Raw genomic sequence first — 27,660 nt, forward strand, 5'->3', positions numbered from 1 at the left:
TCGCTCTGTCACCAGGCTGGAGTGTAGTGCCACAATCTTGGCTCATAGCAACCTCCACCTCCTGGATTCAAGCGAGTCTCCTGCCTCAGCCTCCCGAGTAGCTAGGACTACAGGTGTGCACCACCATGCCCAGCTAATTTTTGTATTTTTAATAGAGATGGGGTTTCACCATGTTGGCCAGGATGGTCTTGATCTCTTGACTTCGTGATTTGCCTGCCTCGGCCTCCCAAAGTGCTGGGATTACAGGCGTGAGCCACTGTGCCCAGACCCTTTTGCCTGTTTATCTACCCTCATCTTTTTCTAAAAATAATTTATAGAGGCTTATCGATATGTAAAAATTTTAACAAGATAAACTAAATTGAAAACAAGGAAGAAAGATGTATGACCCTGGCAAGAACCTTCTAAGTTGTCAAATTCTACAAAATACTCTTGAAAATTTGATTATGTGGAGAGGTTTCACTTCGTTTTGGCAAACGGCCCCAACTTCATCATAGCTATTCGTTCTTTTGTGTTTCTGATATCCTTTTATTCAAACTTGACCTGCAATTAGACACAGAGAATAAACTACTGGGATATAGGGGCAGAAAATAATTATTATTAAGAACAAAGGACAGACTTTTAAAACACTAGTAAATTTTATGCATGTATACACACTTTATTAAATTTGCATTCTAAGATATACACAAGGCCAGCATTTCACAAAACTTCCTATTATTCCAAAAGCAGTAATCGTGAAACAGTGATTATATAAGTCAATCAAGCAAAAAACATTATCTATAGGGTTTTATCATATCATCTCTTATACCTGTTTTCAAATAGAAGCCTGAAATATATGATATCTATTAGAATAGGAAGAGAGAATTTTACTTTATAACAATCACTTTTCAAATATTAGACTTTATATAAAAATAAAGGGGTCTTAACAAAGTTCATCTGTGAGTTAGCATATCTCTTTATTTCAAAACAATCCCTGCAAAAACTTAACTTTCCAGTCCATTTAAACAACAAAAACTAAAAATGAAGCTTGGTTTAAATAATAAAGTGAATCATCTTGTCTCCTAGTTCTCACACCATTGGAACAACTTCCATTTCCTGACCTAATTCTATCCCACCATTGAATTTCAAAAATTAATGTAAATACCATCATATTTCAGTTATTTCTTAACAGTGTTAAGTTCGAGCCTAAAAATGATGGCCAAGTGTCCCTTTAAGGCAAAGAAGACAGTAGGTGGATAAATCTCCTGAAAGACAAAACCATCTATTATCATTATAGAGGCAGAACATTTTGACATGATCTTTTACAAACAGAATAGATACACTGCATACCATCGAAGAATTTTTTCTTTATAATGGCATACTAGGGGACAAGCTTCATAATAGATTTATGTTACGTTTGAAGAAGTAGAGACTTTTCCCAGATGAGAGCAATACAAGAAATAAAGCCATTAATGGCTGTTATGGTTACAATTTAAAATAAAGGACACATCGGATGCTGTAACAGAACTACCGCACGCTAAGTGATGCTCTCTTGTAATTGAAAGAGAATGGGTTTCCCTTCAAGCCACATGCTATTACTAGTCTCTGAGTGCCTTCAAAGCACATACTCTTCCTTTAAAATCCAAGGATCTTTGCCTTCAAAAGACACAAATGCAGTAGTTTTCATTTCTTACATTCACTTAAAAATGGATTATGATTCCAGCAGGCAAATCTGCATATTAAATATAGACAACCCAACCACAGTATCTGAACATTAAAAGAAATCTATCACGACAGACATTTTACCTAGTTATAAATAACGTAACAATAGATTACACTCAGATTTCTTAAACAGCTCACTCAGGAGTTTCCTCTTTTAAAAATTAAATAACTTATGGTACCTCACACTTATAGCACATACACAGTTCATAGCTGAAACAGCTTCTTAAAAGCAGAATGCACAATCACACTGACTTTTTCAGCTCCTAAAAGCTTCTTTGTAGATATTAAACTGCCCTCACTACAAGGCAGTATGAACAAGAACTGGATTCTGATTCTGGTGGCAACACAATAACTATAAGGCAGTAAGAACAAGAACTGGATTCTGATTCTGGCAGCAACACAATAACTAAAACACCATTCACCACATGACAAAACAAACAAATCCAATGACAAAAAGGAATCGGAAAAAAAGCAGCAACAGAAACAGTATGTGGCAATCATACACATAAGGCCCCTCTTCCACCATACCTTATGATATACATCCCTTATAGCATGACAATGTACCCCAAGGCACCTGAGGCCTCATAATACCACCCGAGACACTGACAGCTCCATGGACGCTTTTGTACACAGTGGTTTGTGTGTAAATAACTATTCATTCATTTGTAGATGCTCCACACATCTGGTCAAGGCAGGAATTTCTTCTCCTTGATAACACCACCTAGAAATATCAACAATATTTTATATATTCCTTACGGCAACAGGTTTGAGGAGAAATATATCAACTGTGGTAGCAAAGTCATAAGAACCTGTGGTGACTAATCCAAGCATCCTGTAAGTCCGTTTACATTCTCAGCACTAAAATCAATGCTCACTTCACACACCCCAACAGCAAAGAAGCAATAAGAGTAATGAAAGCAACTACATATTTCTTCCCCTCTGTGAGAAATGGCATAAGCGGCTCAAACAGGAAAGGGAAACAAAATAATGAACTTTAAGCTGATGCAGAAAAATAAAAATTTAATATAATTAAAAGCAATTTATATATCATCATGAAATAAAGAGAGATTTGAAACTATGTAGTCAACAGAGGACAAAAAAAATCTCTCAAGCAAGAGAATTTCTGATCAAATCTGTCATATCACTGCTGCGGAAAAGGACCATTAAAGGCAATACATATCAGTGCCTTTCTTAAATGTATAGACTCAAAATAGGTGTTTTTTGAGGCACTAAGAAAAAAAATTCCTCTAAGCAATCAAAAATGAGCATTTGAGATTTCATCACTAAATCCAAAATGAGATCAGCAAAACCAGATATTAGTAAGGTCACTGGGCTCACAAAATTGAACTTTGGAGAAGAGAGATGCCAAAGAGTAATAATAGCATCAGAATGCGTGAAATCTGTAAAACTTTAATCCTCATTATGGATCAAAGTTCTCTGCGTTCCCCACTAAACATTTTATGTAGGAAACAGCAGTTAAAACGTTGAATCAGAAATGGTTAAGTCACTTGGGTGAGAGATCATCCATCAAGATGAACGAAGAGCATGAATTGGAGCATGCTACTGGAGACTCTGCGGTAGCGCTGCCTTTAGCCAGCGGGTCTGAGGATAAGCCACTGCTGCTACTACTGCCATCCAAAATATCTGAACTGAAGACAAAGCAAAAAGAATTATAAGCAAATGCAACTATCAGGGTAAACATAACATGCAATGACACAGTTTCAAGAGCTCACAAATCAGTAAATCACTTGTAAATAATAAAAAAAGCATAAAGCCACAGCAATGAACTACATAATATACTACATTATAAAGCCACAGAAATCCAAAGTAAGACTCTTTGAGGTCCTGTATCATTTGATTGTCCCCCCTGGAGGCACCAGACCGCCCAACCTACATTAAACATTCCTCGTGACATGCCGTGGTTTTCGGGAGGGAGTTCCTTCACTTCAGCTCAAGAAATTTCTATCCTTATGTTTACCTTCCCATCAGGCTTGGAGCAAGAGGAATGGTTACTTATTGAGGTAACCATACTCGGACTATCAGAGGTGTTCGATCAAGTACACTGCCTCATAGTTCCTCTACTCTAAAACAAAGTCTTTCAACTCCCCTAGAGTTGATCACTTCCCCATTCCCAAAGGGCCTTCAATTCAAACACATTTTTTAAATGATTTCCCCCTCCAATTCTATGCCATTTATAATTCCTTACACTATTTCCTTTCTTCTTGCTTTCAAAACCCAAAGGTCTATTTCTAGAAGAGTCCCTTTCTTTGATCCCTTCAGTTATTCTCCAGTTAAGCTTCTACAATGTATAATCTACACTCATGGTCTCAATACCCGTTGTCTATTGCCTCTTTATCCTGACAACTGGCTCCTGTTCCTATCCTTCCAGTAAAACTCCAGATCTGGACATCAAGAACCTCTATACCCAGCCCAGGGATTGCTTCCCTATCCAGCCCAGGGGCTCACTGTTCCCCAACCATCAACCTGGCCTGACTCATGAATCTGGCTCCATACTTCAGCAAGGAACTGAGAGCCTTTACAGTCTGGCATCAAGCTGCCTTTCTGGCTTTGGTTTCCATCAATCCAGTAATAAGCTCTATGCTTTATATTTGCCCTGAATTCAATCATTCACTTATTCTAATATTTACTGAGTGCCTGCCAAGTGCAGGAAGCACACTAGATATTAGAAATACAACGGTGTTTAAAACAGACGTGATCCCAGCCCTCATTGAATTTACAGTATTGTGCAGGAGACAGACATTTAAATAATCATGCTAATAAATATATAATTATAATTTGCAATAAAAGTGATAAAGGAAAGATACAAGGGGCTATGACAATATATAACATGGGTAACCTAATCTAATTCGGAGGAATGAGAAAAGGTTCCCCAGAGATGATGTTTGCTATAATCTGAAGGATGAGCAGGCATTAACTAGTTAAGATTTGGGAGGAAGCAAGGGTAGTTCCAGGAATCAAACAAAAGCAGACTACTGTGGCTGGGGTACAGAGAGTGAAGAAAACACAGTGACAGACAAAGCGGGAGAGGTAACTGGGCAGTTTTAGAATTTACACAGACACTTTTTATTTTTGAAAAGGAAAAAAGCATCGAATTGGAGAAGGAATTATGAATCAGGAAACGTGGGCTCTAGTTTAAGTTTGGTTACTAGCTCCTTTGAAAAAGCCCATTCCAGTCTAACATGCTCTGAGTCTAAATGTTAGGAGTCTTTAATATTATCATTTTTCTGAATGTCCAAGTTAATGTACTTCTAGTGTTAAAAGTAACCTATGGTACATTAGAAAGTTTCTGGGCCCTGTACTACCCTCAATGAAATATATCACCCCCACCCTCGCTTCTCTACTCTTCTACTTTTCTTTAAAATGTCATTTCATTCTATTGCTTGTGGATTGTTTTTAGATGGAGACAGACTACAAACAGGCTTCAGAAAAGTAAAAGTAAAAATGGAAACAGTATATTCCACACTACTCCTACTCTACACCCACTGCTGTCAAATGCATCATTAATAATACCACTTTTAAGTAAGAAGTTTGGAAATTTTAGCTGGCTCCGATATTTTTTCAACCAAATGGCAAAATGGATCTAAAATATGAATTACTCAAACTACTGAAAGAAAGTTGCACAGATAATCCAAGACATTGGAAAATCAAAAGACCTTTCTATTTGCCTTTGGAACATATGTGATTTTTCCTCCTGCAGCTTTTTGCCTAGACTAATATTAAAATGAATTTACTTTCCTAAAGCACATATTGGCCGGGCAAACGAAGGACACGCTCTTTGCTACTTGGCAGGAAGAAATGGGCTTAGATTAAAACTTGGCCACCAAGCAGATAATCTGAATATAAATAAAGAATTCTTTATTCCAACCACCAGACTTACGGTGAGCCCTGGGTTAAAAGATTCCATTTGTAATAAGGCCTGCTTGCTTGGGTGAATCCTGTATTCATTCAAAAACACAAAACATGACTCATGCAGTGAAATTTGACTTCTAACACTGCTGATTACCTTAAGAGAAATGAGCTAATTGAGGAGCAGAGAAAAAAAAGCCCTGAACATTTTATTTCAGAATGTCTTCCCTATTATTAAAATATAAATACATATAATTTTGTTCATTAACAGAAAATAGCACACTTACATTTAGTCTCCACTGCAATTTAGATTCAGAACTTGGTAAATCTTTAACCAGACATTTTCACTTAACTAAAATCTAGTTTCCGTTTGAAATAATCTGGTACAATTACTCATGGTCATGGAAGCAGAGACTTCACGTCACAAATCACTCATTGTTATTCTATCCATGTCAAGTAAGACTTACATGATTTTTTAACCCACAGCAACATCACTGCACAAAAGTAATTTTCACAGTCTACTATTAAATCTTCTACCAGAGCTTCTAAAAGCAAGAGGTCTGGTCTAATTTGAGTTTATCTCTTCTTTCTTTCCTAGCTTAAGCTCTGATGGAAGTGCTAATGAGCCTTACTTAGACTAATGGCCGAAAGCCAGACAACAGTAAAAAAGGATCCGGACAATTCAAATTGGACATAGGAATCCCTGAATCAAAACTGAACGAATTCGTTCCAGCCACTGAATATACATATTGAGGCAATATTTGAACCACACAACCAAAAGTACTTATGACTTGGCTGGGCGCGGTGGCTCATGCTTGTAATCCCAGCACTTTGGGAGGCCGAGGCGGGCAGATCACGAGGTCAGGAGATCGAGACCACGGTGAAACCTCATCTCTACTAAAAATATAAAAAATTAGCCGGGCGTGGTGGCGGGTGCCTGTAGTCCCAGCTACTCAGAGAGGCTGAGGCAGGAGAATGGCGTGAACCCAGGAGGCGGAGCTTGCAGTGAGCTGAGATCGCACCACTGCACTCCAGCCTGGGTGACAGAGCAAGACTCCATCTCAAAAAGGAAAAAAAAAAAAAAAAAGTACTTATGACTTAAAGTAGTGCCCTCTGTCTAGAAAAACTAAGGATGAAATATGAGCGACTCATTAAAACAGTCCAATGATAAAGTAATAAGAAAGGTAGGATGTCCAGTGTGATTCATGCCATCACCCCATCTGGCTGAGCCACTTTGTGCCTTGTCTAGTCAATAAGCTGGGTCCTATCAGATTAATGACAGGCAGGTAAATGCACTAGAAATTAGTCACAGCCCTATCAAGCCTAGCACAGATTTTGGTATAAGGTATGACTATAGGGCATCCCCACACCCCTTGCTCTGGGTTAAACTGATATATATGGCATGTTCTCTGGTCTCTACTATCTTACCTTAAGGGTCCCAGTATTATCCTTCTGAATAACCTCTAAGTTTCTAAGATCACATATTTAAATATCAGTCCACAGTCATGCTGAGGACAGGAGTGTTTTTGTTTTTTTTGTTTTAACTTGCTCATTTTTACGGTGAAGGTAGAGAGTAGTTTTAAACTATCAGCATAGATGTCTAAGTTGCTCACATAAACATCTCTAAAGTGTGAGTGTGTGTGTATACTCATGTACTTTAGAGATGTGTACAGACATACACATTCCTGTTAATTAATGATTAAAACTTATTTTTTGTACCTGTCACATATTCATGATGAAATTTTGACATGACACATATAACATTAAAAATAGTGTTAGAACCACCAAGACAAATTTAACAAAAAATGTGTTAAAACTATCACATTAACACTGAAGCACGGGGTAAGAAAATTCGTAAGTTTTCTGTTCATAAAAAAGAAAGAGACTATCATTTAATCATCACCGTATGGCCAGCAGCCCTGAAAACTCCTTTATTTTATATAGTATGCTGCAGACACACACAGGCTCACTCCCAACAGAATGAAGAGCAGATTAAGAGCTCCCAACATGCAGAAAGAAAGAATCAAAGGTAGACTTCTGAGTTATGCTCAAATTTTGATGTCCATAAGGACTAAATGCAGAATGACATAATTCCTGCCTTGTGGTTGATAATGTCCTCCAGATTTGGTTGGCAAAGACTTGGGAATTTTCATTTAGTAAAAGAAAAGAAAAGAAAAAAAAAGTATGCCTAACTGGACACAAACTCCAAATGGGTCCACACTCAAACTTCAAACTTAATTTATGCTTCAAAAGATGTCGGATTTTAAAGATTGTTATCTAGTATATAAACTTTAATCTAAAGGCTGTAAAAGCCATCTCTCCTTTTGTTGGGTGGGGCAGGGAATAGACTATAAATACTTAAGTGGCAAGATAACATCTAATGATCTGATCCTTTTTCTGCTCTCTAAAAGATAGAGGGCAGTTGTTTCTGTAGTTTCATTAAAATAGCAAATCATTAAAACCATCCAATGATAAAAGTAATCACAAAACTACCGGTTTGATTCATGCTATCACCCCATCTGGCTGAACCACTTTGTGCCTTGTTCAGTCAATAAGCTGGGTTCTATCAGATTAACAGCAGGTAGGTAAATAAACAAAAAATTAGCCGCAGCCCTATCAAGCCTAGCACAGATTCCTTAGTTTTGTTATCAAGTAGGTTGCCAACCTTGGTAGCAGAAACCAGAACACAGTTGATTCCTATCTCTATCCCCATTTCTAAGAATATGAACGTCTGATTCTGATTAATGAAACTACATTAAAGAGATAAAAGAGGCTGGGTGCGGTGGCTCATGCCTGTAATCCCAACACTTTGGGAGGCCAAGGCACGCAGATCACTTGAGCGCAGGAGTTCAAGACCAGCCTGGGCAACATGACGAAACCCGGTCTCTACAAAAACAGAAAAATCAGCTGGGCGTGATAGTGCACACCTGTAGTCCCAGCTATTCGGGAGGCTGAGGTGGGTGGATGGCTTGAGCCCGGGAAGCAGAGGTTGCAGTGAGCCATGATCACACTACTGTACTCTAGTCTGGGCAATAGACCAGATCTTATCTCAAAAAAAAAAAAAAAAAAAAAAAGGCCAGGCGCAGTGACTCACACCTGTAATCCCAACACTTTGGGAGGCCGAGGTGGGTGGATCACCTGACGTTGGGAGTTCGAGACCAGCCTGACCAACATGAAAAAACCCCATCTCTACTAAAAATACAAAATTAGCCCGGCGTGGTGGCACATGCCTGTAATCCCAGCTGCTCGGGAGGCTGAGGCAGGAGAATCATTTGAACCCAGGAAGCGGAGGTTGCAGTGAGCCGAGATTGCACCATTGCACTCCAGCCTGGGCAACAAAAGCGAGACTCCGTCTCAAAAAAAAAGTTTCTGCAAAAGCAGGATCCAGTTTTTGTTTGTTTGGGTTTTTTTTTTGAGACAGAGTCTGGCTCTGTTGCCCAGGTTGGATGGAGTGCAGTGGTGTGATCCTGGCTCACTGCTACCTCTGCCTCCCAGGTTCAAGCAATTCTCCTGCCTCAGCCTCCCGAGTAGCTGGGAATACAGGCATGTGCCACCACGCCCAGCTAGTTTTTGTACTTTTAGTAGAGACAGGGTTTCACCATGTTGTCCAGGCTGGTCTTGAAACTCCCAACCTCAAGTGATCCGCCCACCTCGGCCTCCCAAAGTGTTGGGATTACAGGCGTGAGCCACCGTGATTGGCCAGGATCCAGTTTTTATATAAAAGAAATAAATCATACTTAAAAATCTCTTAATTATAGGCAAAAATGTCAGCATCATTAGTATATAAGGTGTCCCCAAAGTCTTAGCACAATTGTAAGCTTTAATAACCTCGGAAGTACAGTTGGTGCAAACTGATTAAAAACATCATCTGGAAGTTTAATTAATGACTTAACTATCTTTGACACTTAGTTTTGTGAATTTTGAGTAACAGATTTCTTTTTCAGATTATTTGAACCACACTTGGCTTGTTGACACTCTATGAGGGGCTGTGAATAAAGCAAATGTCTCTTGTGTGAGGCAAGAACTTTTTTTTTTTGAGACAGTCTTGCTCTGTCGCCCCGGCTGGAGTGCAGTGGCGCGATCTCAGCTCGCTGCAAGCTCTGCCTCCCGGGTTCACGCCACTCTTCCTGCCTCAGCCTCCCGAGTAGCTGGGACTACAGGCACCCGCCAGCACGCCCGGCTAATTTTTTTGTATTTTTAGTAGAGACGAGGTTTCACCGTGTTAGCCAAGATGGGCTCGATCTCCTGACCTCGTGATCCACCCGCCTCAGCCTCCCAAAGTGCTGGGATTACAGGCGTGAGCCACTGCGCCCAGGCACAACAGCTTTTTACGTTTAAGAATCAAAAGTTGGCCAGGCGCAGTGGCTCATGCCTATAATCCCAACACTTTGGGAGGCCAAGGTGGGTGGATCACCTGAGGTCAGGAATTCAAGACCAACCTGGAGAACATGGCAAAACTCCATATCTACTAAAAATACAAAAATTAGCCGGGTGTGGTGGCACGTGCTTCTAATCCAAGCTACTCAGGAGGCTGAGACAGAAGAATAGCTTGAACCCAGGAGGCGGAGGTTGCAGTGAGTCGAGATTGCACTGCTGCACTCCAGCCTGGGCAACAGAGCGAGACTCTGTCTCAAAAAAATAAAATAAAATAAAAAGTTTCCTTCATCACCAATGTTGACGTTCCCAGGGCTCTCCTAGCCATTCATGGGTCTACAGGGTAGGGGAGTAGTGACAAGGAAATAGAAGCCTCACAATAGTCACTGCTAGAGATGGTTTAGGTTGTGCTGCTCGGAGGAATAAATGTCTGGACAATGAGAGAAGACCCTTCGTAAATACCGCACCTTGTCTTTCCTTTCTTACTTATTTGCATGAACCTGTTTTACAGCATCCTGCACTGTCAGCCAAAGACAATAAAAAAATAAGTCACCTCACCCTGTATGTTTTTAGCTTGGTAAAATGCTGTCATATCTTTTACTTAACTTGGTCACTTGGTTAGTAACTAGGTAAGCAAACCTATTTATAGTCAAGTGCCTATTAAAACACACTTTACCATAAAAGTGATATGCACTTTCCACCAAGGATAGAGTTTCATCCAATAGTCCTCTTGACAAGCTTCAGAAGTTTTCTCTTTGCCATCATCTACATACCTGGAAAGGCACTCTGTACCAAAATTAGCACACTGAACTAGCAAGGACAGACAGCGATGAGAGGAAAAGAGACCATGGGGCTGAAAATAGCTAGAACAATCTAAAAGGCATCTATCTGTTCCAAGGCTAGAATAGTACTGATCAACAAGACTAAGAAACTAGAATAATCTGTGACTTCTTGGTCAACTAGAAGTACAGGTTATTTCACACGAAACAATGAATAAGTGATTTGGGAAGAAGGGATCATCCATCCTTATAGCTTATAAGTGGCTTATACATTCCTTCCATTTAAGGGGTATGATCTTGCTATTTTTAAAGTGAGTGCTCTCATGGGCTTTTTAAAAAGACCTTCAGGCTGGGCATGGTGGCTCACACCTGTAATCCCAGCACTTTGGGAGGCCTAGGTGGGCGGATCACCTGAGGTCAGGAGTTTGAGACCAGCCTGGCCAACATGGTGAAACCCCATCTCCACTACAAATACCAAAAAAATAGCTAGGCGTGGTGGCCCATGCCTGTAGTCCCAGCTACTCGGGAGGCTGAGGCAGGAGAATCTCTTGAACCCAGGAGGCAGAGGCTGCAGTGAGCCGAGATCACACCACTGCAGTTCAGACTGGGCAACAGAGCGAGCCTATCTCAAAAAAAAAAAAAAAATCCTCAGCTATAAAACTCAGGGAACAAAAAAAAAAAATCTGAAAAACAGTACACGATTACACAAGTATTCAGTGAGTTGATCAGAACATACTGAAATATTTCAAAATATTACCTGGTCACTGCTACTTAACCCTTCCCCTTCCTTCCAATGTGTACATAACCACTCAAGTGCTCAACTTCAGGTATCGGAAAAGAAGTTAACGTTCTCATGAAAACACTGAAGGCCCTTAAAGACCTAAACTAGGATGAGTAAGATTAAAAAAACACGTGTGTGACTAGACCGTAAGAATCAGGAAATGTTATTATAAAAATGAAACCTTAGCATTGTTATGAAATATTTCATAATTTTCTAAAAGATAACAATAGATAATGCTAATCAGAGAATACTATGCTTAAGAGAATCCTGGTATCCTCTGCTAAGTCAAAAGGACTGGATACAAAATGCAGGCAGAGCAGCTACAGTCAATACACATTACCCACAGCCACCCAGAGACTCTTTCTCACACCAGCCAGCAGTTGGCACTGCCACACCATTGGCAACTAATGACAGGCTGACCTAACAGGAGCTGGGAACGAAAGCAAAGGTGTCAGAAAGACATATACATTTCCAAACGAAATACTGTTGACTTTGAAATAATCTGTTTTTTCACATTATCCTCCATAGAGATTTTCCCTTCATGGGAGCATGGATAAGAAGTTGAAAATATTTTAAATTAGAATCTTTGGACAATTTTGATGGTAAGGAGTTGGGGGGCAGAAAGCATAATTTTATTGAAGCTTCTTCAGACTTGAGGTGATGAAAAAATTTTAAAACTTGAGAAGCTTCTTCATTCACCGTAATAATTTTTAAAAATCTGTTAGTTACCAAGTCACCATGTTTTAGGACCACATTTCTGGATTCCTAGAGAATGCCATTTACTATGACTTGATAAAAATCTAAGTCCACTGCTATTCAGATTCATTTGCTATTAACGAAGCACCTGTATCAACTCTTGCTAATCTCTTTGCAACGGTGTTTTGAGTTTTGTCAGGTATCTGTTTTATAATATTGTCACATCCCCAAAATAATGATGTAAAAAATAAATATTAACAAAATTCAAAAAAAAACTTAAATTATCCCAATATACTTTCAATGTGGCTCTTTTAAAATGGATTATACTCTAATATACTTTTCATTTTATTTCATTTTTTTTACCATGAACTAAGATCAGACAATTGCGCGGCATCTGGAGATAACATATTGGTAGTGCCTTGGAAGAGTCTCTTGGGCTGACTTTCTGTCTCCATTTCACCTAAAACAGAAAGAGATGATGCTACTATAAAACAATTTTACAAATACCGGTGTGGTGCTAACATAGGATGACCTTTGTTTAACCAAAGCTCAGAATACTTCTTCAAACTACTGCTTAAAACTATTTTCCCATGTGCTTTAACATGGAAGAAATATGCTTCCACATAAACTCAATCAAAAAGTCAGCAGCCTTAAAAAACTTCTCACTCATTATCCACAGCGTGCTATGGACATATTCACATTAATACGAAAGTAGAACACTGACTGCATCAGGCAAAATGAAGCAAGGCTGACCACAGCAGAGATAAAGGATTCCCAAATAACTGAAACTCACAGTCAATATCGTATGCTACATGGTTAGCAAAGCCTATTGGTTTTATGTATTTTGATACCTGAACATTTCCTGAGATGGTGTCAAACTGGTTAAAAAATGTGTAGTCTGATAAGTAGTGTATAAGTAAAAAGTTGCTTTCACACTATTTAATGAAAATGAAGATTAAAAAGATAAGTTTGAAAACACATCTGTAATCAAAAGCAAATCTTACTCAATTCACAAAACTGGTATTGTACTGACCACCTCAATCATGCAGATTTTCTCAGAATTGCTAATAGAAAAACTTTGCACCAACAGGGATAATGCTTAACATTTTGCTACCAGCAGTACAAAGAGTAAAACCCTAAGTTAGAATAATCTCCTTTAAAATCAGGCTCTGATTTTCTTTAAAACATACACATTCCTTGGTTCTGAAGCTCTTCATCTGAGCTTGAAAACAGAATGTTCAAGACAATTTAATTCATGAGCCTGTCTATAATCCAGTAGAAAATTAGTAACTTTGAACTTAAAACTGTACAATTAGAATGAGCAAGAACAAACGCAACATTCATTTTGTCCATGTTATCAATTAATTCATATTATCTTTCCTCTGGGACTATTCTGAAAATTGCTGAAAATCTGCAAAAGTTGTTTTTTTCCATGCTTTAATATGCAGCTTTTAAAAGTTGCTGCTGGGCTTTTGAATTCGCCTCACCAGCAAAAGACTTTAGCTCTTTTGTGCAAAGAATTCCTCCATCTGCTGGTGTATTTCGGAATAGCTGTAAAACTAGACAACCATACTAATTCCTTCAACTTCCTGCAACAAATTTTAAGTTAGTAATAATAACAACAATAATAGCTTTATTTCCAACTGTTATTTTCACTTACTGGCTACTGAGAACATTCCTAGGACTACAAATAACTCCCTACAAGATTAAGGAAAGACTGTTTATAAAATAAAACTTATACACTAAATACAAATATTGTCACCATATCAGGAACTATTTTCCAGAGCACACCATCTTTAATTTTAAGTTGTTTGAAATATAGCACTTTTGGAATCTGTGTATGATCCTATGACTGGAAAGTTTTCAAAGCCACAAATACCTGTTCCCCTAACATTAGAAAAGTTGGTCTGTTTAAAATTGGCCCTGAAGGTGATCCGCACAAAGAAACCACTTGCTGAATTGCTTTTAAAAGTACGGTTGGCCAGGTGCGGTGGCTCACGCCTGTAATCCCAGCACTTTGGGAGGCCGAGGCGGGCGATCACCTGAAGTCAGGAGTTTGAGACCAGCCTGGCCAACATGGCAAAACCCCATCTCTACTAAAAATACAAAATTATCCGGACGTGGTGGTGCATACCTGTAATCCCAGCTATTTGGGAGGCTGAGGCAGAAGAATAACTTGAACCCAGGAGGCGGAGGTTGCAGTGAGCCAAGATCACACCACTGCACTCCAGCCTGGGTGACAGAGCAAGACTCCGTCTCAATTAAAAAAAAAAAGTTATTGTTAATGACTGGTCTCAATTAAAAAAAAAAGTTATTGTTAATGGCTGGGCGCAGTGGCTCATACTTGTGTAATCCCTGCAATTTGGGAGGCCGAGGCAGGTGGATCACTTGAGGCAAGGAGTTCGAGGACAGTGTTGCCAACATGGCGAAACCCTGTCTCTACTAAAAATACAAAAATTAGCTGGGCATGGTGGTGCACTCCTGTAATCCCAGGTACTTGGGAGGCTGAGGCAGGAGAATCGTTTGAACCCAGGAGCCCAGGAGGCAGAGGTTGCAGTGAGCTGAGATTGCACCACTGCACTCCAGCATGGGTGACAGAGACCTTGCCTCAAAAAAAAAAAAGAGAAGTTATTGTTAAGACTCGTTTAAAATGACACCTGACACTTGCAATCATGTAGTCATATCCCCAGGAATAATGAATAAACCTGTGTTGCCGGCCGGGCGTGGTGGCTCACACCTGTAATCCCAGCACTTTGGGAGGCCAAGGCAGGTGGATCACCTGAGGTCAGGAGTTCAAGACCAATATGGTGAAACTCTGCCTCTATTAAAAATACAGAAAATTAGCCAGGTGTGGTGGTGGTGGGTGCTTCTAATCCCAGCTACTCGGGAGACTGAGGCAGGAGAATCGCTGAGCCCAGGAGGTGGAGGTTGCAGTGAGCCAAGATCACGCCGCTACACTCTAGTCTGGGCAACAAGAGTGAAATTCGGTCTCAAAAAACAAACAAAAACCTGTGTTGCTTTTTTTTTTTTTTTTTTTTTGAGACAGGGTCTCACTCTGTGGCCCAGGCTGCGATCTCGGCTCACTGCAACCTCTGCTTCCTGGGCTCAAGGAATTCTCCAGCCTCAGCCTCCCAAGTAGCTGTGACAACAGCACAAGCCACCAACGCCTGCTTAATTTTTGTATTTTTTGTAGAGACGTGGTTTTGCCATGTTGCCCAGGCTGGTCTCAAACTCCTGAGCTCAAAGCAATTCTCCTGTCTCGGCCTCCCAAAGTGCTGGTATTACAGACCTGTGTTGCCTTTTTAAAGAGATGCCATTAGGTGCCCTTTATAAGCATCTAACACTAGTGTTGACTGATACTAAACTATTTTAGCCTACTGCTTTGTGGTTCAAAATAAGGTAACTGAGAGCACCCTGTTATATAAAAAACTCTAGAATTGAATATAAGGCAATTCTTGCTTTGATGAAGCATAATTTGATGAGGGGGTAAACCTCACCTTATATTTGAGTATACGGCACATTTATGGATATGTTTGCTACGGCATTAGCATATATTTCTGCAGTTTATAAACTACGCATCTCTTTCATATTTAGATACCCGAGAGGCAATTTTTTTGAATATATAATGATAATATGAATATATGAATAAAACTGTTAAGAAGTATAAGAAAATATAGATGTATCAAATAACTCATTTACAAAATTGAGGATCAGCAGAGCAAACATTTGGAAGAATACTTTTGAGTTTCCCTAGAACACAAGAGAGCAATGCTGTTAGCTCATTTCAGACAGGAGTTCTAGTTTTTAATTCAAGCTTGGCTAGGTATAAGACCAGAAGCGTGATGCTTATCTTTTTCTTTTTCCCCCCAGCTTTACTGAAGTATAAATGACAAATAAATTTATATATATTTAAGGTATACAATGTGATGATCTGATGTATGTACATACTGTGAAATGATGATCACAGTCAAGTTTTTTTTTTTTTTTTTGAGATGGAGTCTCACTCTGTTGCCCAGGCTGGAGTGCAGTGGTGCGATCTCAGCTCACCACAACCTCCGCCTCCCAGGTTCAAGCGATTCTCCTGCCTCAGCCTCCCAAGTAGCTGGGATTACAGGCCCAGCTAATTTTTGTATTTTTAGTAGAGACGGGGTTTTGTCATATTGGCCAGGCTGGTCTCGAACTCCTGACCTGAGGTGATCCACCTGCCTCGGCCTCCCAAAGTATTGGGATTACAGGCGTGAGCTACCATGCCCAGCCCACAGTCAAGTTTTTAACACATCTTTTTCTTCACCTAGTTACCTTTTGTATGTGTGTGGTAAGAACACTTAAGATCTACTTTCTTAGCAAATTTCAAGTATGTGACACAGTAGCATTAACTATAGTCACCATGCTGCTACGTACCTTTTCTTTTAAGAGGACCAAGAACACTGGGTCTAATGCACTTGACTGGACTCTGACTTCTCCTGCTTTGATGAAAAAACAAACAGGATAATGTGAAGAACATCCAAGATGCAAGAGAAAACAGCAGTCCAGCCCAACAAATACATAAATAAAATGGACAATCATATAATGACTGAAATGGAAAATTCTTCTGTAATTGAGTAACTGAAATGCCAATACGTGATTTGACCCAGCATATGGCAACCTGGAATAATACAGCATTTTAAGTCATTTAAAAAATATTCTATATGACAAAATACCTCCAACAGTTTAAAGAAAAAAAGATACCTTATTTAAAAAGTATTTTGGGGCTGGGCCGCAGTGACTCACGCCTGTAATCCCAGCACTTTGAGAGGTCAAGGTAAGCGGACCATCTGAGGACAGGAGCTCAAGACCAGCCTGACCAACACGGTGAAACCCTATCTCTACTAAAAACACAAAAAATTAGCCAGGCGTGGTGGTGCATGCCTGTAATCCCAGCTACCCAGGAGGCTGAGACAGGAGAATCACTTGAACCCGGGAGGCAGAGGTTGCAGTGAGCTGAGATCGCACCATTGCACTCCAGCCTGGGCAACAGAAGCGAAACTCCATCTCAAAAATAAATAAATAAATATATAGATAAATAAATAAAGTAATTTGGATTTGACTGGTCTATGAACTTTAACATTTTTTCCTTATTCTTAAAAAGGATGTATTATTGTGGGGGGTGTGTGTGTGTGTGTGTGTTTCCCCACTAAATATAAATCAGCATTAAATTTCCCCTAAAAAACTCTGGGGCCGGGCACTGTGGCTCACGCCTGTAATCCTAGTACTTTGGGAGGCAGGAAGGCACGAGGTCAAGAGATCGAGACCATCCTGGCCAACATGGTGAAACCCCATCTCTATTAAAAATACAAAAATTAGATGAGGGTGGTGGCGCATGCCTGTAATCCCAGCTACTTGGGAGGCTGAGGCAAGAGAATTGCTTGAACCCGGGAGGCAGAGGTTTCAGTGAGCTGAGATCACACTACTGCACTCTAGCCTGGCGACAGAGCAAGATTCCAACTCAAATACAAAAAAAAGAAAAGAAAAAACTCTGGTAAAATGTTAATGGTAGACTATAGGCAGTGGGTATGTGGTTGTTCACCATGAAATTCTTTCACTTTTGATGTCTGAAAATTTCACAGTGAAATATTGGGAAAAAACGTTAATCTTTTTTTTTTTTTTTTGAGACAGAGTTTTTGCTCTGTTGCCCAGGCTGGAGTATAATGGTGCGATCTCAGCTCACTGCAACCTCCACCTGCTTGGTTCAAGCGATTCTCCTGCCTCAGCCTCCCGAGTAACTGGTGGCGCCTGCCACCAGGCCCAGCTAATTTTTCTATTTTTAGTAGAGATGAGGTTTCACCATATTGGCCAAGCTGGTCTTGAACTCTTGACCTCAGGTGATCCACCAGCCTCCGCCTTCCAAAGTGCTAGGATTACAGGTGTGAGCCACCACGCCCAGCCATAAAAAGCTAATCTGAGAGATAAATGTAATAAATGGCACTTCGACCACATTTAAAATTCAAGTTTGCTTACCTTGAAAATCGTCTTGGACTGGGAACTGGACTTGGTGGCAATCCACTGCTGCTCACAAACATCTGTAAGAATGGTGAAAAACATTACTAGAAAAAACATATTCAATATTAAAATAGTTCTAGCACTCCAGTTTTCTTTCTTTTTTCTTTTTTTTTTTTTTTAGAGACAGGGTCTCTCTTTTGCTCAAGCTGGAGTGCAGTGATGCGATCACAGCTTACTGCAGCCTCAAACACTTGGGCTCAAGCCATCTTCCTGCCCCACCTTCTTGATGAGCTAGGACTATAGGTGTGCGCCACCATGCCCGACTAATTTTTTTGTATCTATTTTTTTTTTAATGTAGAGATGGGGTCTCGCCATGTTGCCCAGGCTGCTCTCGACCTCCTGAGCTCAAGTGATCCTCCCACCTTGGCCTCCCAAAGAGTTGGGATTACAGGTACGAGCCACCATACCAGGCCCACAATCATTTTCAAAAGGCTCTTTTCAAAATGACAGAAACAGTATCTTTAGAATTGCTTGGCTGTCTGTGTGTCTCATAACTAAATTACATATATATATATATAGGTATGTATATTTTCCAAATTACTACTGTAGATTTTCATTGATTTTTCTTCAAGGCATTGGATATTTTAAAAGTGGGGTGATTTGTGTGTGTTTTAGAGTAAACAGCTCAGTTTGTGAAATAGACTTAATATCTTGTCAATTATCTTACCTTTCCAAATCCCCTGGTGGGCGAAGGTGCTGGAGAAACTGGAGTGAAGTCAATTCTCTTAGGAGAATATAATTTCTCCGGCTTGTCAAAATCACTATCACTCTGTAAACATAAAGTGTCATCTCCTCATAATAAATTCAGCACATCACAGCTCTTATTTACTACTATAACACACCCAGATTTTCCAAGGAGAAAGGTATAGACTCTAATATTCTGCTGGAAAAGCAGAGATCAAAAAACAAGTATCAATTTGGAAGTAGAAGGGGAAAGAAATGTGCGAAAAAATTAATGAACCCAGTGAACAACATAAAAGTTTCTAGAAAATGAAAACCAAACAGACATGAGCAAACTTTACCAGGCTCAAGCTCTCATCCCATGATTGGCTTATCTGCATTGCCGTTTGCATTTCCCTAAAATAAACAAAGGGAAGGGCCGTCAGTGTTTACAAACAAGAAACTTATTAGGCTAGGCCCTGCTCTTGTAAAGCACTAACCTTTCATGTGCAGTTTCTCTGTTCACCATATCCAGGCCTTCTTCCTGCAAAGACAAACATATATGCTAAAAAGGCAGGATCACTGACAAAATATTAACTCTTCCACACACTGTAATTTTTATCCACATAGTTCTCTGCTTCAAATAAAATAAAAAGACTTTTTCTACCTCATTGACATAATCACAGTAGAGTGGAACATTCATGCCGCTTGTGTATTTTATCTGCACGCTCCAGAAGAATTATAATCTGTCTCCAACTAACCAGAGTTGCATCTTAACTCACTTTAATATCTAAATCTTTAAAATAAAAATGTAAAATCCAAAAAATTTCCAATCTGAGCTAGTAAGTAAAATTTACCCTTTTGATCTGATGCAGTCTGCTACTAGGAATACGATTAGGTGAGGATGACAGCAACTGGAAAGAAAAAGTAAACATTTACTATTTTCTGAATCACAAAGCAGCAGTCTGCTGTCAGTACTGGCGTACAACCTCTTCCTAGGTAAGTTTTCATATTCTTCTTCAAAATTTAGCTCTTTAGATCACTGAACATTAATGCACTAAAGGCAGTACATTTAGTCTTCAAAAAGTACACCAGGTGTCCAACCTTAAAGCGCCATCTGTTGCTAGACAGACACTGACTTCAGCACTTTTCCCAAATGAATGTGAAGCTACGTAAATTTAGAGAAATAAAGACTATGGGCCTTAGAAATATCCATTATCCCACTTATCTAAAATAAAGAACAATATGAGAAGGGAAAGAAAAAAAAACACCAATGCTATTAATTTTTATTATCAATGCAGCAATGGGGGAAGACAGGCTAATAAGTCTAGTATATAATATTTTGTCTATGATTGATGATTTTCAAAAACACTTTAAAACTGCAATAAGGAGGTTTTGCTTTCACGATCCAAATCCATTCTAAAATCTCATCATATGCTATCACTACAAATCTTACTAGTTAACAAAAAACAATTTGGAAAGACAAGGTGTATCTTTAAAATAACTGATGCTTTCCCTTAGATCATCATTTTTTAATAACACAAAGCAGAAATGATTTGGAGGCCAAATTATGTTCCTTCACAATAATTACAAGCTGGTCACAAACTGTAAGACACAATTCATATCAACGGGTCTTAGAGAGTTCTAGTGGTCATAACATAAACAACTACTATTTATTCTATAACAAAATGCAAGTGAACTTGTAATACTATAAAACCAAATAACAATTATCCTATTTAAGAGGCCCTACGCTATTAAAACTTATTTGAATACTAATGTAGTGAGCAGTACAAAATAGTGATAAAATGCTCTAAGTTTCTTTTTATTTTTTTTGAGACAGAGTTTCGCTCTTGTTGCCCAGGCTGGAGTGCAATGGCATGATCTCTGCTCACTGTAACCTCCGCCTCCCAGGTTCAAGTGATTCCCCTGCCTCAGCCTCCCGAGTAGCTGGGACTACAGGCACACACCACCACGCCCAGCGAATTTTTACAACCATTAAGGGAGACTGGAGTATAAGATAAATGTATTTTAGTAGAGACGGGGTTTCACCATGTTGGCTAGGATGATCTCGATCTCCTGACCTTGTGATCTGCCCACCTTGGCCCTCCAAAGTGCTGGGATTACAGGCGTGAGCCACTGCGCCCGGCCACTGGTGAACTCTTAATAAGATCATTTAGAAAACACTAAGCTACAAGGCAAGCAAATACAGCAGGAAGACTCTCCAACAGGAGACTGTGGAAGAGAGCACAGATGTGTCAGTTAGGGAAACCCAAGAAACTGAAGAAGCAGTGAAATGATCAGGAAAGCTGACATGAAGATGGCCAAAAACTAACTGGGGAGAAAGTCAGAAATTTACATGCTACATTTACATAATATACAACTTGACAATTTTAGACAAAACTGGAAAGTAGACCAGAAAGAAGAACAGAGCAAAGCTGTGTGTAGTACCAGAAACAACAGGGCAATGTATCGGCTTAAAAAAAAAAAAAGAAAAAGCCAGAACTCCAAGGAGGTGCTGGCTAATGGGGTTAAATAAAGCAAAGAGGTCAAGGGGGATAAGAAACGAGGCCCCTGACATTGGCAGTTAAGTGGGTACTGGTGACTTTCGCAAGAACAGTTTTTTAATGGAGTTGTGGTAGAAGCAGCATGATTACAAACTGGCCAGAAATGAGGAGACAAGGAATTAGAGGCAGTGGAGTGTAGATTATGCTTTGAAAGAGCTTGGAGAGGGGAAGGAAAAGGGAAGGAGAGACCTACGAAAAAGAAAACAGTTTGTTTTCCCCCATCAGATGCGTGAGTCTGGAGAAGGTGGAAAGAAGAGAGCCCATGAGGAATAGGGAAAAGATACAAGATAGAGAGGAGATGATAGACCGAGCAAAGCAACAGGAGAGTCAAAAGCGTATGAACCATTGGGGAGAAATGCCATATGTGAAGCTAAAGGCATTTCAAGGCAAAGAAAGCTGACATTTACACAAGATAGGTGTCTGTCTTCTTCGTAAAGTAAGAAGGGTCATCTGCTCGAAGTAAAAAGTGGTTACACTGGAAGCGGACAGAATCTTTTAAAAAAAAGTGAGAATACTGCTTTGAAGAATATCATGGGGCCAGAGGCACCTTAAATCCAATTATGTCCCAAAGAATTCATCTTCTTCCCCTTCAAACTACCAATCTCTACTCCTACTAAAGGCAGCACCAACCCCCGGTCACCAACATACAAAATTTCCATCACTTGGAGTTTTCCTTCTCTTAGTCCTTATATCTAATCAGCTGGTGAGCCACGAAGATCCTACATCTGCATATCCAGTCCATTTCATTTGTCAACACCTTACTCATCACAGGTTACCATGGGACACAGATAAACGTATTAAGATTTACAGCACATCCTGTGATAGAGTGTATATAATGTAATTAATATTATGATAGTTGTGGAAGCCTGCCCAAAGGAGATATAAGGATTAAACTGAGTTTTGGAAGACCAAAAAGCTAGAAAGGAGAGGGGTAGGAATGAAAAGATGCATCAGGATCAACAAAGAGCAGTGAGTCACCATGGCCCTTTCAGAAAACTAGGTATTTCAGTGAGAGATGAACCTAGACCACGGTTGATAAGAATCTTCTCATCTTACAAAAGAGATAAGTGAAGTGTAGAGAGGCAAATTCACTTTCCCTTCTTTGCTATGCTACCGTTATCAGGAGCATGGCTGTATAACATGTATAAACATTTTTCATATATCCAGCAAAAATAAGTAATATTTTCCAGTGTCCTCAGAGAAGGAGGTGAAATGAATCAAACCTCCAGATAGCTAACATTTCCCCCTGTAAGTATTTTCAGCCATTTCAGAAGGAAATCTTTCTACAATGTGTTCTATTTTTCCCTTTCTTAAACAAATTATACCAAACAGAATTGCACTGGGAGATCTCTATTCTAATCCCAGTTCTACCACTTACTAATTGTGCGATTCTGAGCAAGTGACTTCTAACGTCTTGAGTTTTAGCTGCTGCTTCTTTTAATTGGGAAAAATATCTTTGCCCTCCCTATTTCATATGGGCTGTTATGACAATTAAATGTGTGAAAGTACTTTGTAATATGTAAAATACTATACAAGTGTAGGTATTACTAGAATTTATGAATAAGTTAATGACCCAGGTATCCTTAAGAACATAAATTATTATATGATTCTACACCAGTGACATGCTTGGGGTGTACTGACAGGCTCTTAGCCCTTATACTAATTAGCCACAAACTAATTTTTTAAAAACGTCTGTTTTTCAGTTTTTCCCTCTCCTCCCTTGCTAGCAGCTATTAGTATACTTTTAACCAAAATGCATCTCTTCTAATTTGCTGCTTCTCACACACTATTGGATTGGAAGCTTATTATAATTGTGCATACATTTTAGATGATTCAGAGGTCAGAGGCTCTCCTATAAATAAACCGATGAACCTCTGTGCACAGACTATGGAAATCTAGTTCTGCCATTTAGGGATCTATCTTCTTTCATCTCGGATGTCTTCCAGAGAATTGAAGCTGCTGGATAAGTGAGTTCCACATGTGAACTGCCACTATATAAAAAACCTCATCATAATTTCTCCCAATGTGACCAACTAATAAAGCAATCCCTGACAGCTCTGGCTATAGAGATCAGTCACAATCAGTAACTCTTCAGAGAATATAAATACAAGCATTTTAAAGGAGTCTTCATTTTGGAAAACCAGCATTGTTTAACAGGTAAGTGTCAGAAACAAACACTCTGCTACCTTTAAGTGATTTGTGCATCCTACGACAAATGAAGACCACTGTTCTCAGCTATAATTAGGAGTTAATCCTGACTTACCTCACAAGCCTGATGCAAGTAGTGACAAATAATAATGAACAATTTTAAAAAATACAAAGTCACACAGCAAAGAAAAAATTTTAACCATGTATCCTTTTGGTACCAAAAGCTGAATGGCCACAGCATAAGCAGTAAACAACATAGGTAAGATCAATCTTTTCTTTCTTAAACAATTGTGCATAGCACATCATTTTAAGAAAGAACTCCATTTCAAAGCATTTTCCCCCATCTAAATCACTTCAGATACTTACTTCTATACTTACCAGGCTGTGACGGCTCATAATTGTTGTACTATTCCTCCGAGTTCTAAGTGTGTAAGGTTGAAAAACCTGTGAAAGGTCACTGAAAAAAACAAAAACAAACAAACAAAAAAACAAAATTAGTAATGTTTTCTAATGGAAGATCTCTTTCAAATACATTAGCATCAGTTCTCTAGTTAACAACGAAATCTTCCATGGCTCCTCATTTCATACAGAGAATGAACTCCTCACCGTCCTCTCTGCAGAGCTTCCCAAGTGGTATGCTGTGGATTACAGGTTTGCAGAGATACTGATCTCAGTGGTCGGGGGGCAGCTGGGAGAGGTGATGCAGGCGGAGCTCCAGACTGGTTGACTCTAGCTGCTTCTGGTCAGAGCTACGCCCTCAAACCGGTTACCACCAGACCTGAGCAGCCTCATCTGTTTACCCCAGAGAACCAATGAGTACTGTTTTCTGTGTTTGCCATGATGCGAAAAGGGGTGAGGAGCATTGTTCTACAATATGAGCTGGATCAAGACATCTCCCCCCTCACCCTAAACATGTGTCCTACCTTTGAACCCTGCTGATCGATGGAATAAACATAGCTGAGATTGTTGCCCCTTCTGCCTCAAATGCTCTCCCTCCTGCCACCATCTATTAAAATCCTTCCTGTCCTTCCACATCCATCTTGAATGCCATACCCTTCAGTGAAGGCATGGCACAAACCTCTCTTCAATCCACAAACGGAATGCAATCACTCTCTCCTTTGAACCCAAAGAGTACATTGGGAGATGAGATGCTTCTTGAGACACCTACTTTGTCTCTTAATTAAAGAGAAATGTGGATGTGTCTTAAACCCATTGGTAGAGAGGTGTTTTATTAATCTTTGTATAATATCCCTGCAGTGCCTAGCAGAGGGCGATGCCCACAATAAGGATGAGAATTCCAGAAGGATTTTCAGAACTGAACTGCACTGGGCTTTCAGGGCCCACTGAGATCACCTAATTCAGCTCTCTTAATTTTCAAATGAGAAAACAGACTCAGAAAGGTTAAATGACTCATTCGTGATCATAGCTAGTTAGTGAAAACTGGGACCAGGCCTGGTCTCCTTGCCCCTTCTTGTGTCACATCATGCTATGTTTTCAGTGATTATTTAAATCATGATTCAAAAAACAGTATGTTTTTGCTACAATAGTCTAAATACAGGTCAATAGAATTGCTGAAGTCCCTAGCAATTGCTTGCTCACGAGATTTCAAAAGACAATCAGAAAAAGACCAGTTTATTGTTATAGTAACCAAAATAAATGCAGGGCCAAGGACAGCAACAGGAAAGCAAAAAGTCACTCCTACATTCCCTCAGTTTCAAAATTATATTTAATAAATGAAAAAGTCAACCTGTTTTTTCCCCAAAATATGGATGTTATAATCAGTTCAACAGCAAGGATTATCTCTTTTTTTGCCCTCACTGTGCTTGATTAATATGTTTTTGGCTAATTGTACTCTCATCTCCTTTTTTGGACTAATGCCATTTCTACAGGGTCTCGCAAATTGGCTCTCTACCTAAGATGAATTGTCTCCTTATAAAAGTGAAATACAATAGGCTCAGGAGGTGAGCCAACCTAACCTTCACTATTACAAGATGCTACCTTAAAATAGACCCTCGATGACTTATTGACATGAAAACACAAGACCCTACCACTGAAATTGAAGAGTCGATTCTCTCCACCGTTTTCTAAAACCTGCCTTTTCACTGACCCTAAGCTACAGACCACCATTCTTTTTTATTCACTGCAATGCATTTCAGGCAGTTTTAGAACCCGAAAACATTAGGGCAAATCCAAATCACGTACTACGATGTGAACATACCACTTAATTACAGGTTATTAGATAAATTGTGATTTATTAAAGTAAACGTCTGTTAATGCCAGGATTCCTAAACTAAGCTTAGAAATAGCAGCTCTGAGAGACAGGTGTCAAGTTGCACATCTAGTTCCAGGGGCTTCGATCTGACATTCCCTGGTGTAAGTTAGTCGGGGCAAGCAACCTGTCAGAAGAGCCAGAAGCTTTCTGCAGTTCCTTTTACAGAGGGACAACATGGCCCCAGGTAGAGGGGGACCGTTTCCTCCACACTGCCCAAAGTTGGAGATTAAACTTTCACTCCACCATGGGACCCAAGTCACTGCCAAGCAAACAAGTCGCCACCCCCTCAGGCTGAAGAGCCCAAATGAGCTCAAACGTGCACTTTAAGGAAGGAAGATTGCTTGCATGGGGGCAAGGAGCCCCTGAATCCTGTACTCCATCCTCCCCAACCCTGCTCACCTGAGCCCATGGATTAGGGGAGCGCTGCTGGATCTCCTCAGGGTTCCCCCATAAGATGTGTCAGGCTCAAGGTCCAGCTCCATTTTCTCCTGAGCCATGTCAGACTTGCAGGCAGGCACAGCGGGCAGTGCTCAGCTCCTGGTGCTTAGCTATGGACTCCCAAGACTCTCACTGCAGGACTGAGCTGCTGGGGACTGGCAGCTGGGGGCGGGGGCTAAGGGGCGGAGGCTTGGGGACGGGGGCGGGGGCTGGGGGCGGAGAAAAGTAGGAGAGGAGGAGGGAAGGAGGATGATGATGAGGAAGGGAGGATGATGGTGAGGCAGGAGAGGAGGACGAAGAGGTGGTGGTGGAAGGCGACAGAATGAAGGAAAAGGATGGAGGAAAGAAGAAGGATGGAGGGAAAACAAGGATGGAGGGAGGAGGGAAGAGGGAGGGAAAAGGATAGATGGAAAAGCAGGAGGACACAGAGGATAAGAGGAGGAGGGCAGAGCGGGGAAAGGGAGAGGAAGGGGGCGGAGGAGGGAGGGGAAGGGAGAGGGCAGAGGGGAGGGAGGACAGAGGGTAAGGGAAAAGAAGCGCAGGGGCGGGAAAGAAGGAGGTGGTGTGGGGAAGAGGAGAGAGGAGGGAGAAGAGGAGGGGGAGGAAACTAGGCAGCGGCGGAACTCATGCTGCTATCTTTCCGGCTGAGGACCACAAGCGGGGCCGGGCTACAGATGCTGCGGCTGCCCGGGCAGCGCTAGCACCGAGGACCTGACAGTCGGGTAGGACCCGGCCGGGCGGCCTTGGCGGCTCCAGCTCCCCATGCTCGGGGACCCGGTCCAGCCCCCCATGCTCCCGGACCCGGTCCCGGAGGCTCCTCAGCCCTGGGATCGGTGCTTCTCCCCTCCCTGCCCCCCTCCCGCCTCGAGGACAGGTTGGGGGTTCGGCCTCTCAGCCGCCGCCGCGGTGCCTCCTCTTCCTCTCTCGGGTTCTAATGGTCTGGGGGAACCCGTTGGGGCCAAGACCAAAATCTACAACCTGCAGTCTCTTCCGCCTCCCACGCTTCAGAAGCGGGAACCTCCGCGGGGCCAGTTCTTCCGCGTCCGGGCACCCATCGGGTCCTGCGCACGCGTCCAGCGGCCACTCCAATGGGCCCGCGGGCACGGAGCGTGCGTGGGAGCCCCGCCTCGAAATCCGCCTCCAAAGGGGAGGAGCGTTTCCAGGGGGCCCGGCGCCTTCCTCGATGGCATTGGCCTGGGGACCCTGGCGCCCAATTTTGAAAAGAACCAATAGTTTGGAAATGCTGGAGCATCAGCTTTCAGGAGGAGTTTGGGCCAATATTCATGGGAAATAGAGAAAAACATGGGGTTTCCACGTTATTTCACTTCTAATTTGTACACTCCG

At 40.8% G+C, this 27,660-nt stretch overlaps 1 protein-coding gene and 1 non-coding gene across 18 annotated transcripts; both read right to left on the reverse strand.

Moving 5' to 3' along the window:
- Positions 1-634: 634 nt before the first annotated feature.
- Positions 635-27,424, reverse strand: PABIR2 (PABIR family member 2). 17 transcript variants are annotated; one of them, XM_054471408.2, is made up of 11 exons: positions 27,295-27,387; positions 26,278-26,525; positions 23,985-24,063; positions 19,752-19,808; positions 19,395-19,438; positions 19,257-19,311; positions 18,902-19,003; positions 18,193-18,254; positions 16,597-16,658; positions 12,559-12,655; positions 635-3,347 (listed from the first exon to the last, which is right to left on the reverse strand). In XM_054471408.2, the coding sequence occupies exons 2-11, from the start codon at positions 26,373-26,375 to the stop codon at positions 3,203-3,205; spliced, it is 801 nt and encodes a 266-aa protein (XP_054327383.1). In that variant the 5' UTR covers positions 26,376-26,525; positions 27,295-27,387; the 3' UTR covers positions 635-3,202. The 17 variants fall into 17 exon arrangements, with proteins under 17 accessions (XP_054327383.1, XP_063516631.1, XP_063516630.1 ...); XM_063660561.1 differs by having other exon boundaries at positions 16,597-16,661; positions 27,295-27,386; XM_063660560.1 differs by having other exon boundaries at positions 23,973-24,063; positions 27,295-27,384.
- On the reverse strand, positions 7,433-7,578 carry LOC129025592 (small nucleolar RNA U109). Its single transcript, XR_008497334.1, has one exon. It is a non-coding gene; the product is annotated as a small nucleolar RNA U109 (small nucleolar RNA).
- Positions 27,425-27,660: the final 236 nt, after the last annotated feature.

The sequence above is a fragment of the Pongo pygmaeus genome, chromosome X (assembly GCF_028885625.2).
Source record: "Pongo pygmaeus isolate AG05252 chromosome X, NHGRI_mPonPyg2-v2.0_pri, whole genome shotgun sequence".
Taxonomy (NCBI): Eukaryota; Metazoa; Chordata; class Mammalia; order Primates; family Hominidae; genus Pongo; species Pongo pygmaeus.

What these genes read in the sequence shown, in the direction of transcription:
- PABIR2 (XM_063660560.1), bottom strand. Translation starts at nt 26,375, where the DNA reads ATGGCTCAGGAGAAAATGGAGCTGGACCTTGAGCCTGACACATCTTAT. An exon ending in ACAGCCTGGTAAGTATAGAA is followed by an intron (nt 19,809 to 23,972) that starts GTAAGTATCTGA and finishes TTTTCTTTCCAG; the next exon opens with TTGCTGTCATCCTCACCTAA. An exon ending in TTGTCTGATCTTAGTTCATG is followed by an intron (nt 3,348 to 12,558) that starts GTAAAAAAAATG and finishes CTTTGTCTTCAG; the next exon opens with TTCAGATATTTTGGATGGCA.